Consider the following 14942-nt stretch of genomic DNA (forward strand, 5'->3'; position numbering starts at 1 on the left):
GCATCAAGAGCTCAGTTGGTAAAGAATCCGCCTGTAATGCAGGAGACCTGGGTTCAATTCCTGGGTTGGGAAGATCCCCTGGAGAAGGGAAAGGCTACCCACTCCAGTATTCTGGCTGGAGAATTTCATGGACTGTATAGTTCATGGAGTCGCAAAGAGTCAGACATGACTGAGTGACTTTCACTTTCATTTTTTTCCACAGCACCAAAGGCTATGCTGAGTGCCGAGTCCTTCTGCCAGCCCAGTCCCTGATCCTGGGAGTGGTCTCGGGGACCCCCAAATTCACAATCAGAAAACAGTCGAAGGAAATAGTGGGGCTAAGCTGGATCTCACAGGTCAGGACTGGACACTCGGATTCAGGCCCCTGCAGTCTGGTCCTGTGGGGCACGTGCCCTCCCTTCTGTGGTCTGTGTGGGAGTCATATCTGGGGAACAAACACTGCTGAGGTGCCAGGCCCGTCCCACCCAGAGCCCTTGTTACACCAGATGCCACGCGCATCATCTCCCTAGCTGGCCTCAAGGAAGGGGCTTCTTTTCTATTACTTTTGAGATTTATCACTAGAAAAGAACATTTAAAGGCAATGAACAGATGTGCATTTGGGATTTGTAAAATGCTAACAATATCATCAGAAGTCTTCAGCTCCAAAAAAAGCCACACACGACAAAAGCACACTGGCCCTAGGGTGGCCAGGGGTTCACTCCTCAGTTCACCTGGCACGAAGCTCACTCCCTGCTCATCCATGGTTAGTCCAGCAGAGTTCAGGCCACTTCATCAGGAACAAGTGAACACGTTTTCATGTATGAGAAAATGAGTCGTTCCTCTCTATTTAAAACAGATGAAAAGCAGGCAGGCAGCACTGGTGGAACAGCCAAGAGCGCCCACGGGAACTCCCTCCAGGCCTCCACCCAAGAAGCAGAAACCGGGAGGCAGAGCCACACCCACGGGTGCAGGTCCACACCAGGCCCCGCCCACCCAGCAGGAGACTCGCTCAGCAGAGTTATCACCTGCAGGATGCCTCTAAGGGAAGGACCATTAAACAGGAAACAGACACCACCAAAGAGCCCAGGAACCTCGTCCCGTCTCCACACTGACCAGAGGGTCCTGACACAGGTATTCACCCAAGAAAAACAGAAACACACGTCCACACCAAGACTCATATGCCAATATGCACAGAAGTGAAGATGCCCATCACCTGGCAAGAAGGTACCAAGCACACAGGTCGCTGAACCACCAACAGCTCTATGGGAGAACGCACCGCTATACACCAACCACATGGTGAATCTCAGAAACAGCACTCTCGGTGAGAAAGACCAGACCCTAAGACTGCACAGTATAGTTCTATCCACATGATAGTCAGAGGGCGGACCACAGCCACCAGGGCAGAGGGGACCTGCTGCAAAGGGCAGAAGGCAGATCCAGCCGGTGCCGCTGCTGCGGGTGGTCTGTCCACAGCCACAAGCCTGTCAGGCTCCACAGTCAAAGGCGGAAGCTTCTCGTCATGTTGTCTGTGAAGCTCAGAACCCAACCACGCCTTTCACGGCTCTTCACTCGCTCAAATACGACACACAGATGACTCAGCAAGGACCACTCAGGAGATGCCCGTGACTAGGGCCCAATGTTTTCTTCACAAAACATAAAACTTTAGGTATGTAAATCTTACCTGTATAACTGACGATCGTAAAGCTAAAAATAAAGAATTGAAAATTAGTCATCTGAATTACTAGGATTTAAAAATATAACACAGCAGGTATATAACATCAACGAGCATCAGAAGGAGAACAGAGAGACAAGCACAGGTGGGCGTCTCGCAGGAGGGCTGACGGAGTGCACTCCACTCTCCAGGAGCACCTCGCTAAGAAGCCCCTCCCTCACTAAGACCCTCCAGCACAACTGCGCTTGATCCCCAAGACAGCCCAGATTCCTCCCTCCCTGGCCTGGTAGGGAAACCGAGGGTCAGAGCAGGGAGGAAGAGGGTCACCAGCCAGTGACAGCAGGGAGATGCCTGGATACCGGACCTGCCCCCCAACAGCCCCTCAGGCAGAAAATTAAGCCTGCCAGCCCTTCTCCTGGCAAGGAACTCAGAGAAGCACCTCAGCATCCCACTAACTACCGTCCCTGCCCCCACTCACTGAAAGCTCATGCTGTGCCAAAAACTCCACCCAACTCTCCAGACACATTCTTCAGTTCTCACAGAAACTCAAGCAAGTAGGTTCCGCTATCATCCAGGCTCTACAAAAAAAAGAAGCCGAGGACGGGGTGGTCCCCACACTGAACCTTCTACAGCACCACTTGGCATCAGCCTGGCTCCACAGTGTCCAGGTAGCACCAGACTCCACTCTACAGTGAGAAATGAGGGCTTCTCTGGTGGTCCAGGGGTTAAGAGTCCGCCTTGCAATGCAAGGGACACGAGTTAAATCCCTGGTCGGGGAACATCACCCCTGCACCACAACTCCCGAGATCAAGCTCTGGAGCCCGTGAGCCACAAATACTGGAGCCCAAGCGCCCTGGAGCCCACGCTCCAAACAAGAGAAGCCATCACCATGAGCAGCTCAAGCACTGCAACGGAGAGTAGCCCCTGCTTACCGGGATGAGAAAGCCCGCGTGCAGCAACAACGACCCACCACAGCCAAAAACACACACAGAGACACCCTTAAAGGTGAGAAACGCACCTAAACAGATGAAATGACTTTGCTAAAATGGAAATGAAGGCTAACAGCACCAACGGGATGAGGGGAGGATGTCAAAATGGTCAATTATCACATAAAAATCCTACAACAGAACTCAACCCAGAACAACAAATGGTAAAGCTTAACACTCAAGAGTGACTTTCATGCTATCCTATAACATTCAGACCCAGAGCTCGTACTTCACCAATTTTGAGTCACAAAAAGCCTTTGAGAATCTCAAAACCCAGAAAAACACACACACCTCCCCCCCAGAGAAGTGCATACATAAACCCTGGGTGTGACTGCAGACGTGGAGCTTCCCCATGGGGGTAAAGCTGGGGTCGCAAGGCCTTCTGTGAGCCACCACCCACCCACCATCCCGCGAGAATGCCCGGATTGAGGAGGGCGGCCAGGCAGTGCAGCAGGACCAGACGAGAGGCAGGCACTCTCTGCCAGGCCCAGCGGGGGACACTTGGCCACACAGGAGAGCCTGAGCTCACCCCCAGGGTTCGTGCCCAAAGCCCCAGGACCGACTCCAGGCTGTACTTGGAGCTGAGGAGCGGGAAGGGCGTGGGGGCAGGGAGGCCCCCAGGCACCAGGAGACCGAGGAGGGGGCGCCCCTGCGGCTCACACTGACCTGCTGGTGGATCTGCTTCAGGCCATGCATGGCCTTCTCGTCCAGGAAGTCCGAGACGGGCCTGCAGGAATTCAAACACGACATGTGAGGACCATGGTTTTGAGTCTGGGGCGGGGGGCTTGAAATTCCTAGGAGCCCTGGGGAGAGAAGTAGGGTCAACTCAGATCCGCTATCATCGTGCCCCCAGGGAACCACCTCAAGGGACAGGAATCGACTTTATATAACACAGTTTTCCTCAAGGTGGAGTTCAGGAGCCATGGCACAGACATAACAGTGTGTGGTGAGCTGTGTCTCTGAGGAAAAGTCAGTCAGAAAGTAAGAAGATGGAGCAACTGCTTCACAAAACATTCTCGACGTTCAGACGTTCTCAGCCACCCCATACTGCGTCTGTTGTTATTTATACCAACTGCACCAACAGAAGAGGCTCCTGGTTGAAACTTTTATATCCTCTAGTATTTTACATTATTCAAAGTGACAAACGAACACAGAATACTGAATACACGGCTACTCCACACCAAGTCTGGAAAACGTGTCTTTGCTTTACAATTTGTTTAAATCTCGGAAAGAACGAGGTGACAAGAGAAGCCCAGTGAGGTGGGATCCCCTAGAGAGGACAGGGGACCGCTGACAGATGTTGTCAGGTGCAAATGAAGGGGCTCCTACCTGCCCTGCTGCATGGCCAGCGTGTGCAGGCTGCGGGCGACCTCTGCGCAGGCGAGCACGGCCCCGTGCCGAGTGTGCAGATCTGGACTCTGTGTCATCGACAGCAGACGCGGGAACACTGCCAGGACACAGCGGGAGAGGCACACGGGGTGACTGTCAGACACGCGGGTTCAGGATCCAGGGGAGAATGCACCCGCTCAGTTCTGTCACTACCTCACAACCAGGGCGAAACTAAGGCCTCCGACACGCCGAACCCCTTCAGCAGACGCATGAACAGGGAGGACGAATGTGACTTAAGAGGGTACTTGTCCCAAATAACACACATCTCCGGGGCCCCAGACACAGGGTGGTGACTCAGGGTGAGGACAGACAGCAGGGAAGAAGGAAAACAGAGTGTTTTCCAGGTCCTTCCTATTGTTCAAGGACCCCCACGGCTGTGCTGGGGGGCAGCGAGGACAGAGGCTGGGCTGTAGAACCCTTCAGCCAACACACGTTGGCTCAGCCAGGAGTTCCCTCCTTGCTGCTCAGAGCAGAGAAAACCTCGGAGCCTGTGCTCTGGGGACAGAAAGCAGGACCAGAGTCCCTGCAGCCTGGCCGGGAGTACAGATGAGGAGTCACAACCACAGAGGCTCTGTCCTTCCAGCCCCACCAGCCAGGGAAAGCATGGTCACAGCCCTGCAGAGGCCGTGGACGTCAACAGCATCCTTGCTGGGAGGGGGCCGTCACGGGCACTCAGATGTGGCAGTGGTCAGTGTTTAAGAATCCTAGAGCAGTCAGCACTCCTGAACTGGGAAGAAAGCGTCCCCTTCATTCAGGCAGCAGGATCAGCATCAAAGGAAAGTAAACACCAGGAGAGATTTCTGACATTAATTAAGAGACCACGAAGGACCTTCACAGGCCCCAAGTCCTCATGTAAAATCCTAGAGTGTCTGCATAAAATCAGTAACTCCAACTGAGCAACTGTAATCCAACAACAGTCACTTCTCTAATAAACGTCAGTGGGAATAAGTACAAATCGAAGAAACCTATGTATTGTTTCCTGAATTGAAATCAGATGCCTACTGATTCCAAATAGAAAAGCCATGATGGAACAAATACAGGGTCTTTTCTTAACGATAAGGGCATGTCATTAACTCAGACTGGCCGTCTTGTTCCTGAGTAGAGCACACTCAGGCCCAGCCCAGGAAGTCAGCAAGTCCCCCGCAGCCCCAGGGAGGCAGCTCACTGTTTTGTGTGTTATATTATGAGCTGCTTCACTTGTTTCAAGGCTCATCCTGAAACGCACACAGTGCACAGCAGATCCTCCACTCTGGCTGGGATGGCAGAGGAATGAGCCCTGGGGCTCCCGGGGACACGCACACCTCAGTGCTCACAGCGCCTGTGCTCCCAGAGGCTGGGGCGCCTGGTTTGTGTTCTGTCCCCAACGAAGCACAGACCAGCTCTTCACACCCTTCCCAGCAAGAGAGAGACCCTCAGGTCTTAACATCAGCGTTCTGCTGGGTGTGTGTGCGTGTGTCTGTAGTGCACACCCTTGTGCATGTGAGGGCATGTGGGCAGCACCTACCTTCGCGGGCGGTGTGCTCGGGCGCTCGCTGCGCCAGGTTCCGCAGCGCCTTGGCGGACAGCTCCCTGATGGTCCTGGGGGCGGGGCAGACAACACTGTTAGTCCTGCAGGCTGAGGAGTCTGGCTTTCACTCAGAACAGTGTGCGGGAGCTGTCTCCTGGCCACTTAGCCAAACACTATGAGAAAAGATACAAATAAACTAGCAAATAAGAACCTCTGTTCCTAAATGAGGGAGACAGCCTTCACCAAGAGGCGGCACTACATGCAAGCCTGCCATCTGCGTGGCGCTGGATGGCCACGTGTGTCTAACCTCCTGCACCCCGAGGGACACAGAGGACAGCAGTACCGGGAGTCTGGGCAACACCACTGGGAAGATCACAGGCGGAACGAGGGAAGTTCCAGTGGCTCAAGCTAATACACAGGAGGTGCACATCACATCAGTGCAAACATCTCCAATCAAGGCACAGTTGGTACGTTCTCAGCACACAACAGGATGACCCCAAGACTGGGTAAAAAGCCAAGCCTGCCAGGGGCCGGACAGGCTCTGATCAAACTCAGAGGGCCACTTGTGAGACGGATGCCCGCCTCCATGCACGCCCCCCAGCCCCATCCCAGCAGTGATCTTCCCAATTAGTGCACTTTGAAGATAAGCTTTCTGTATTTAAAAATAATATTATTTATCATCTAAATGTCAGACCTCATTTATAAAACTCTTAGGAAAAAAACATAAGGGGAAAGCTTCATGACATTATATTTGGCAATGTTTTTCTTGCCAAATCTAAACTTTTTTAGATCTTTTTCTAAAATGTTTTCCAACACCAAAAGCACAGGCAAAGGAAAAACTATATACACTGACAACAGATAAACTGATTATAGATAAACTGGACTGTGTTAAAATCTAAAACTTCCGAGTATCAAAGGATACAATCAACAGAGAGAAAAGGCAACTTACAGAATGGGAGAAAATATTTGCAAATCATGTATCTGATAAGGGACTAACATCCAGAATATATAAAGAACTCTTAAACCCAACAACAACAATGAAAACAAAGTAACCCATAAAGATCAACACGTTAGAAAAAAGCAGAAGGTAACAAGTACTGGTGAGGATTTGCACAAACTGAAATCCTTGTGCACTGGTATTGGGAATGTTAAATGGTACAATCCATTACAAAAAACTATGGATCCCACTTCTGGGTATATACCCCCAAAACAGAGAGCAGGGTCTCAAAGAGATATTTATACATCCATATTCATAGCAGCATTACTCACAACAGCTGAAATGTGGAAGCAACCCAAGGATGATGGATAAAGAAAATGTGGCAAGTATATAGAATGGACTCCTGCTTGGTCTTATAAAGGAAGGAGATTTTGACACATGCTACAGCATGGATGAACCCTGAAGGATGTTATGTTGAGTGAAATCTGCTGGGCACCAAAGGACAAATCCTGCAGGCTTCCACATGAGATTCCTACAAGATTCATATCCACAGAGACAAACAGGGTTGCCACAGGGAGGGGAGTCAGTGATTAATGGGTATGGAGTTTCAGTTCTGCAAAGATGAAAAGGTTCTGGAGACTGGTTGCACAGAAAGGGGAATGTACTTAACTGAACACGAAAAGTGATTAAGACATTAAGATAAATATTATGTGCATATTACCAAAGTCAAAATTTTTTAATTATGTTTATCTTGATACATACATTATTTGCGGTATGGCCAAGTATCAGAAAATGTTTATTTTTTTTTAATTGAAGCACAGTTGACTTACAATGTTGTGTTTATTTCTGCTGTATAGCAAAGTGACTCGGTTATACGTATGTATTCTTTTTCATATTCTTTTCCATCATGGTTTATCAGGATATTAAATATAGTTTCCTGTGCTACACAGTAAGACATTGCTGTTTATCAAAAAATGTTTAAAAAGAAACCCAAAACACTGGACAATACCTTTCAAAAGTATATACTATTAGAAGTATAACAGGATACCTACACTAGTGAAGAATTCTGCAAGGCTCCCCATTTTCCAATAGCCATGTATTCACAGGAAATTGAAGAGACCCGTTTATCAACTTTTAGCTCATATCTCTTTATGGATATAATCTAGGCCAAAAACAGAGAAAGGCAGAAGTATCTCCGCCTCTGAAGAATCATTTAAAAATTAGGCATAATCTTGTTCCATGAATCCTAACATTTGAAAAAAGTCTGAGCAGGTATTACCATGAGGACCTTCAGATCTGACTGCAGTTATCCTTCCATTCATGAATCCTGGAAATTTCAGGTTTTTAGAGCTTATACTAAAAAGAATACTTCCACAAAGAATGTTTTAAATAAAATTAACAATTTAAAAAATGAGGAAAAAACAGAAACCACATAGTAAAATGACAAGTGTAAATTAAACGACACGGATAACCACATCAGATGTGAAAAGTCTAAAGCCCTCAAATAAAAGGCACTGGTCGCCAGGCTCGATGTAAAGGAAGGACCGTCTGCCGTCCCCCTACAGACAGACAGGGGTGCGAGGTGACGGGGGCTGTGACAGGCCTCTTTTTGTAAGGCCCCAAGCTTAGAATGGTTTTCATATCTTTAAAGGATTTTATAAAGACCAAAAAACAATAAAATACATGGGACAATGACCCAAAATATTACTCTCTGGCCCTTACAAGAAAAAGCTTGCCAACCCTTAAGCTATAATCATATCAAATTACACTTTAAGATAAGAAATCTAACATGAAACAAAAAGAGACAATACATTTGGAAGATACCAAAAAAGTTAGAAATGTATATGCACCTAACCAGAGAGTCTCACCCAAAATACAGGAAGGAAAAAAGACAGAATTGAAAAAAGAAATAAACATTTCAACAACAGCTGGAGATTTCAATGGCTAAAAAGTTTAGTTTAACACCATGGGTGACATAGTTGCAATTTTGGTTTTATATGTCCTACTGACCACAAGCAACAGCCACTATAAGCTGGGATTCCAGATGTAGAACCTGGAGAAACTCCTTACACACACAGGCGTCTGTGTCCCTCAGACCTCGGCCTGAGCGCCGGCAGCTACACAGAGCTTTCCAAGAGAAAATAAGCTGTTTTCCCAGAGGTGCTGACAGCAGCGCTGATAACCCGCTCTGGGTCATACAATGGCCCTCCCCAATGGACGGACACGTTTAACTGCTGGGAAATGTGAAGACACCTTGAAACTGCCCCGTAATCAGGAAAAAGCAAAGGCCTGCCTGGCTCCAGGAAGGATGGAGGAGACGGTTAAGCGGCCAAATGGAGCAGATGTGAGGTGGGAGGCCGTGGCCATAGAGGGGTGAGTGGATCTCACAGCCCAAGTTCCCTGCCCTCATGACATGGGAATGTTTACACACCCAGCACATGTCACTGAAGTCTCCAGAAGTAAAGCTGGAGGTAGACCATTAACCAACACATCAGGTGTGAAGAGTGGAGCTTACATTACTTCTCAAGTGTTACTTCAAAAATACAAAATCTATAATCAAAAAACATATCAAAGGCTTACGAGCTCAATTTAATCTCTCCCTTGGGAAATAATATGAATTCTTATTTGACAGACAAATTACTTAGGCAAACACAAAAACACAAAACCTACCCGTCCCAGTGGCCGACCTTCATGGTGACCAGGTGCTCTATCATGGGTTGCGTGTACTCAGGAAAGCCGGCAATAAACATGCTGGAAAAAACAATGTTCAGAGACGGTGAGAATGTGCAGGAACAGGCACTCACACACTGCTTCTGAGAACATGAGGCGATAGATATAACCACTTTCAAAAACTGTTTGGCAGTTTCCTATAAATCTTTTAACTTTCCTATAAATCCCCTTTTAAGTATTTATCTAAAAGAAATGAAGATATAAATCCACAAAAAGACTTCTAAATACATAAAGACTTCAAGCAGCTTCATTCATCAGAGCCCCAAAGAGAAAACGCCCTAAATGTCTGTCTATAACAGGACTAACACATAGACGGCAACAGTGGCAGACTCAAGACAGCTCAGCAATAAAGAGGAACGAGCTACACACACGCGCACAGTAAGTGTGACTCTCTGAAACCACTGTGCTGAGAGAAGCCAGGTCCAAGAATCTGTTCTTTCTGATTCCACTTGTGCGACATTCTACAAAAGGCATCAGTGAGCTACGGTGATGGGCAGAGCAGCGCCTGGGGCCAAAGAGCTGAGCTCCTCACATGTCAGTGGCAGTGCTGGCCACCAAGTGTGCAGGCTGCCAGCGCTCCCTGAACTGTACGCTTCATGTGAGGACAGCTGATGAGGTGTAATTATGCCTTAAAAATGAAAGTTCCATCTGAAAATACCATAGGAGAACTTCTAAAAATAGTTTCCAAGTGGGACACGCCTTTCTAATTATGACTCAAAACCCAGGAGCCAAAAAAGAAGAAATTGGTACCTTCAAAATACTCAACCAAAGGAGAAAAATGCTGCCGGGAAAAACACACCATAAAACAAAAAAATATCTGCAACTGCTATCACAAACAAGAGACTTCTGTAACATGGAGTATTTCCAAATCAATAATATCATCACCTAGGAGAAAAATCACTCAAGTTTATAGAAAAGATACAGCTCAAACATTCAGTGTCATTCAATGGGAAACAGAAAGAAAAATTTGTCCAAAGTTTTTGGCAAACTGCCAAAATCAGGGTTTTACAGCTACCACTGGAAGGATCTAGAAGCACCCAGAAACTGCTGGGACAGCATCTTGGCACAGCCTCTGGAGACATCAAGTGGCACTGCCCAGGAAACTGAAAACGAATATCCATTGGTTCAGCAGTTCCACTTCTTCTAATTCACTCAGATATAACTACACAGGTGAGAATATACACAAGAATATTCACTCCACATCGTTCATAACAGCAGAAGACAGAAGCCAATGGCCAGGAGGGGGAGACCTACAGGTCACACTCCACATAAAGATATGGAAGGCTCTCCAAGACGCAGGACGTCACAGGCAGCAAACGGCGTCCACGCTCTGCTGTGACGGCACACGCGCAGAGCTGCTCCTTACTACTGACAGCCAACTTGATTACTACAGGCTGACCTCGTCTTATTGTACTCCACAGACACTGCATATTTTACAAATTGAAGATACATGGCAGCCCTGCATTGAACAAATCAGCACCATTTTCCAGCAGCATTTGCTCACTTTGTGTGTGACATTTTGGTAATCTTTGCAACATTTCAAACTTTTTTTTCAATATTATTATATGTGTTATGGTGATCTGTGAACAGTGATGGCTCATGTTATTATGACTTGCTGAAAGCTCAGATGATGGTTAGCAGTGTTTGGCAATAAAGCATTTTTAAATTAAAGCATGTACATTGTTTTTTTTTTTTTTTTTTTGAATTTTGTATTCTTTTATTCATTTAACATTATTTTGTAGACTTTCCCCCACAAAGTGCAGTATTTATGGCTGCATATATTGTTCCATAGTATGGGTGTACACAACTGATTAAACAATTTTCTATACTTTTAGTCATTATGATTTTTTTTTCAGTTTTTCATCCTGATGAGCATCCTCATAGTAATTTTTTTTTTTATAGACACCTAACTATTACCCCCTAACAGACTACAGATTTGTGTTAAGATACCTCTCATATGCAGTAGGAAACCAAAAAATTCATGTGACTCACTTTAACGCAACGCTCGCTTTCTTCAGCGGTCTGCCCGGAGCCCACAGTATCCCCGTGGCGTGCCTGTATCTGGCCAATCCTCCGTGGGTGAGCACTTGAGTAGCTCCCACCTTGGGCACCGTGTGCCACTGCTCAGCATGGACAAAAGGAAGTCAATACGCCCACAGACATGAGCCAAAGCTCTCTACAAGACACAGGAACTGGGGGTCAACAAGGACCCCCAGGGTAGAACCAGGTGCCTCAGAGGAGAGGGGAGATGCCCTGGTTTTCCCTAAACAACTTCTGCACCTTCTGAATTTTATACCATGCACATGTATTACTTACTCAAAAAAATGCACCTTTATACTTAATGCCTCTAAAACACCAACTGCTTACACATACTGTCTGAACCGGCCACACCACCTACATGCCCCACTGTGGACTTGTCCATCAGCCATGTGTCACACCTGTCCATCACCCATGTGTTACACCTGTCCATCAGCCATGTGTCATCCAAATACAGTGGACGACACAGAAGGCCAAGATGGGGGAACGGGATTTTACCCAAACCCTGTGTGGGCACAGTGCGTGTACACAGGTGAACACGGGTGCCAGGTGGGCATGCCTGTGCTACAAGGCATGAGCTCTGGGAGAGTCAAGTCAGGGAAAATCTGTGCTCCGGGCATGAGAGGAAGAAAAGCAGAGGCTTCTCCAGCAGCGAGCTGGATTGAGAGCCCCTCTAAAAATGAAGAAATCACTTAAGCGAGAGTCAGAAGAAAACAGAAAAGTCAGGACAGTCAAAGCTGTCAGAAATGGAGTCAAGATGTGACTTCTGGTCCCACATAACCTATGGGGCCCTGGCCCCACCCAACAAACAGACCCAACCCAGGCCAGCAACCTGGAGGTCCCAGAGAAGTGGGCAGACAAACCAGCAGCCTCACAGGAAGAACCAGACAGGGGCTGGCCACCTGAATTCTAGTCTGAGCTCAGGCACTAACTAGCAGCTGACCTCGAAAAGACGCACTGCCGGAGCCACCAGCCCAGGCGGCGCTCAGCACTTACAGGGACTCAGGCACGGAGGCCAAGTGCAAACTACGAGGGGCATCCACCACAAGGCGAGGACCACAGGGAGGAGAGCCAGGGAGGGTGCGCGACCCACTGGGGGCCAGGAGGCAGGGCGGGGCTGTGACAAAGAGAAAGCATTCCGTCCTGCACTCAGACAAGTGACGGGTGGTCATGGAGGCTCTGCAAGTGTACAGGACAGTGAGAGCGGGGCTACGGTGACAACTGAGCTGACACGCAGAGGGAATGTTTGAGGGTTGTTAGGAAGGAAGGAGTGACAGAACTAGGTCACCAACTGGACATGAGGAACGAGAGAAGGAGAAGCAAAACTGAGCTGATGATGTGGACAGCACCATGTTCACTGAGTTAGGAAGTAAGAGGGAAAGTTTACTCTGGGGCTTCCTTAGTTTGAAGCATTTACGGGACAGGAACATGCAAAACGACTAGAAAGCAAACCACTAGAAAGCAAAATATGACAAAATCCATCTTTAGAAGGATGCACAGTGCTGTGGTGCCAGCGATATGTTAACGAAGTTTACAACTGCACGAAGACAAAACCAACAAACAGTGCTCACAACTGCTCGTTACGCTACAGCAGAAAATAGCTGGGCAGAGAGAAGCACCGCCCGGACGCGCGCATCCGAAGTCAAGAGCCTCAAACGCCACCGGCTGGTGAGCAGGGGACAAGCCCGCGCAGGGGACTAGCGCTGCAGCACTGAGGGGTGGTGACACACGGTGACAGGACCCACGCACCACGCGCCTGTCCTACACGCGCTAGAAAGGCCAACTCCAGCGACAGAAGGCAACTCAGAGGCCGTCAGGGCCTGGGTTTGAGGGAACTTTCTGGAGTGACAGAAACATTCCCCGTGTTGACTGCAGAGATGATTATGTACGTGCCAAAGCTCACTTTTTAAACTGGTGAATTTTACTGTATGCAAATCAGGAGGAGTGTCCACGTGCGTGCTCAGTACGGTCTGACTCTTTTAGACCCCACTGAATTCTAGGCTCCAGGCTTCTCTGTCCGTGGGATTTCCCAGGCAAAAACACTAGAATGCATCGCCATCTCCTACTCCAGGGATCTTTCAGACCCAGGGACTGAACCCGCCTCCCGTGCCTCCTGCACCAGCAGGCAGATTCTCAGCCACTGGAGGAGGGGCACCCGGAGACAGAGCCAGGTCTCTCGCCATCTGCGCTCTGGTGGCAGAGATCTGTGCCCGCCAACACTGCTCGGAATCTACTCGTTAAACATGAGCGATCTTCTGCGTGTCACCAGTACATGACAAAGCTGAGTCAAAGGAGAGGCAAGACGATGTCAGTCTCCCCACCTGATGGTCCTCGTCCGCAATTCTGCGTCAGACTCCCCCATCTCCAGGAGAACCATCCACACACCAGCCCATACATCCGCTCAAGATGTGCCATGAGCCCCTCATGTTTGGTGAAGCTGAACTCCAGACCTTCCCCAAAACCCAAGGCATTGTCTCCCTCACTGGTACCCCCAACACCCCAATTCTCCTGGTAACCCAACTCCTGCACCCTAGCTGTCTCCTGACCATGTCCCCCCACCTCAGGAGGGGCCCTGACCTTCCCCTGACTGTCCCCCACCTCAGGAGGGGCCCTGTCTCCTTGCTTCCAGTTACCAAAATGTAACTACAGTGATATGTTCAAAATGCAGATTTGACCATCAAACCTCATTCCCTGACCTGAGGACAACTCAAGGACCACTGTGGCTCAGAAGCCCCACCCCGCCAGGCCGGGCCCTGCTCTGTGGACTCTTTCCTGCAGGGCTGTCCCCCCAGCCCCACCAGGCTCCTCTGGCATAGGACCCTGGGTGTCAGCCCTGCGTTGGGGCAAGAGGAGAGCTTCCCCAAAGCGCCCCATGGTAATGGGGTGCAGCCACAGCCCCCTGGTCCATGACTGCTGGACCCATCTGCACAAACTGCCTCTTGTCCAGGCGAGTGTGCAGAACCCTCTGTAAAAAAAGACAGACCCCAAGCCAGCCCATCTATGAAAAGCAGACCAACTAAGAGACCTCAGCCACAAGAAAAGCATGCCAAGGCCAAATGTTGCAAGTTTTTAGCCAGGAAACTTGGTCAAAGGTGGGAGATTCCCCATGTATAATACATGTTCAAAGATTAACAATCAAAGAAAACAGAAGTAAAACAGGAAAGAACTGATAAGGCAAAGAAGGCCATTAAATGCTGAGGAAAGGTGGAAAGGATGCTAAAAATACAGAGTCTGTTTGGACAAAGATTGTTTCTGGGAAAGAGGCCAAATGCTACATCTTTTTTTTAAAAAAAATCTGTGCATGCAGGTTGTGGAGAAATGTAGTTTCTGCACGGTACGCACAGCAGGGGTGTTGGGGAATTTATCCTTCAGACACATAACGGGTAACAATTTAAAAAGGCACTGGTGTGCTTCCTCTCCCAATTTAAGGCAAATAAGTCACTTCATGAAATCATGCCCATCCTGTACTAGTGTTGCAAGGGGTTAATTAACTGGACTCCCTGCCCCGCGACTTAGTACGCTTTGATGCGATTTCTGTAAAACTGTAGTTAGGGACGTTAAATATTTATTCCTTGACCTGATTGCTCAAATACCTCTGTTTTACTCATAAAGAAGCTAGAGAAAACTTCCACTGGGGAAACATTGCTTCATTGAAACAATAAAGGAACAGTCACTTTCAATCTGAGGGTTTATTCTGAGAAGCTC

At 48.4% G+C, this 14942-nt stretch overlaps 1 protein-coding gene across 1 annotated transcript in view; it reads right to left on the reverse strand.

Annotated features, from left to right (window-relative positions):
* The window catches only part of TBCD (tubulin folding cofactor D), a 148720-nt gene that overhangs the window by 32038 nt on the left and 101740 nt on the right, over positions 1-14942 (reverse strand). The window contains 5 exon segments of the mRNA XM_005887772.3: positions 1661-1683; positions 3304-3364; positions 3967-4084; positions 5531-5604; positions 9141-9221. Of these exon segments, the coding sequence (XP_005887834.2) occupies positions 1661-1683; positions 3304-3364; positions 3967-4084; positions 5531-5604; positions 9141-9221 (357 nt within the window).

The sequence above is a fragment of the Bos mutus genome, chromosome 19 (assembly GCF_027580195.1).
Source record: "Bos mutus isolate GX-2022 chromosome 19, NWIPB_WYAK_1.1, whole genome shotgun sequence".
In the NCBI taxonomy this organism is placed as follows: Eukaryota; Metazoa; Chordata; class Mammalia; order Artiodactyla; family Bovidae; genus Bos; species Bos mutus.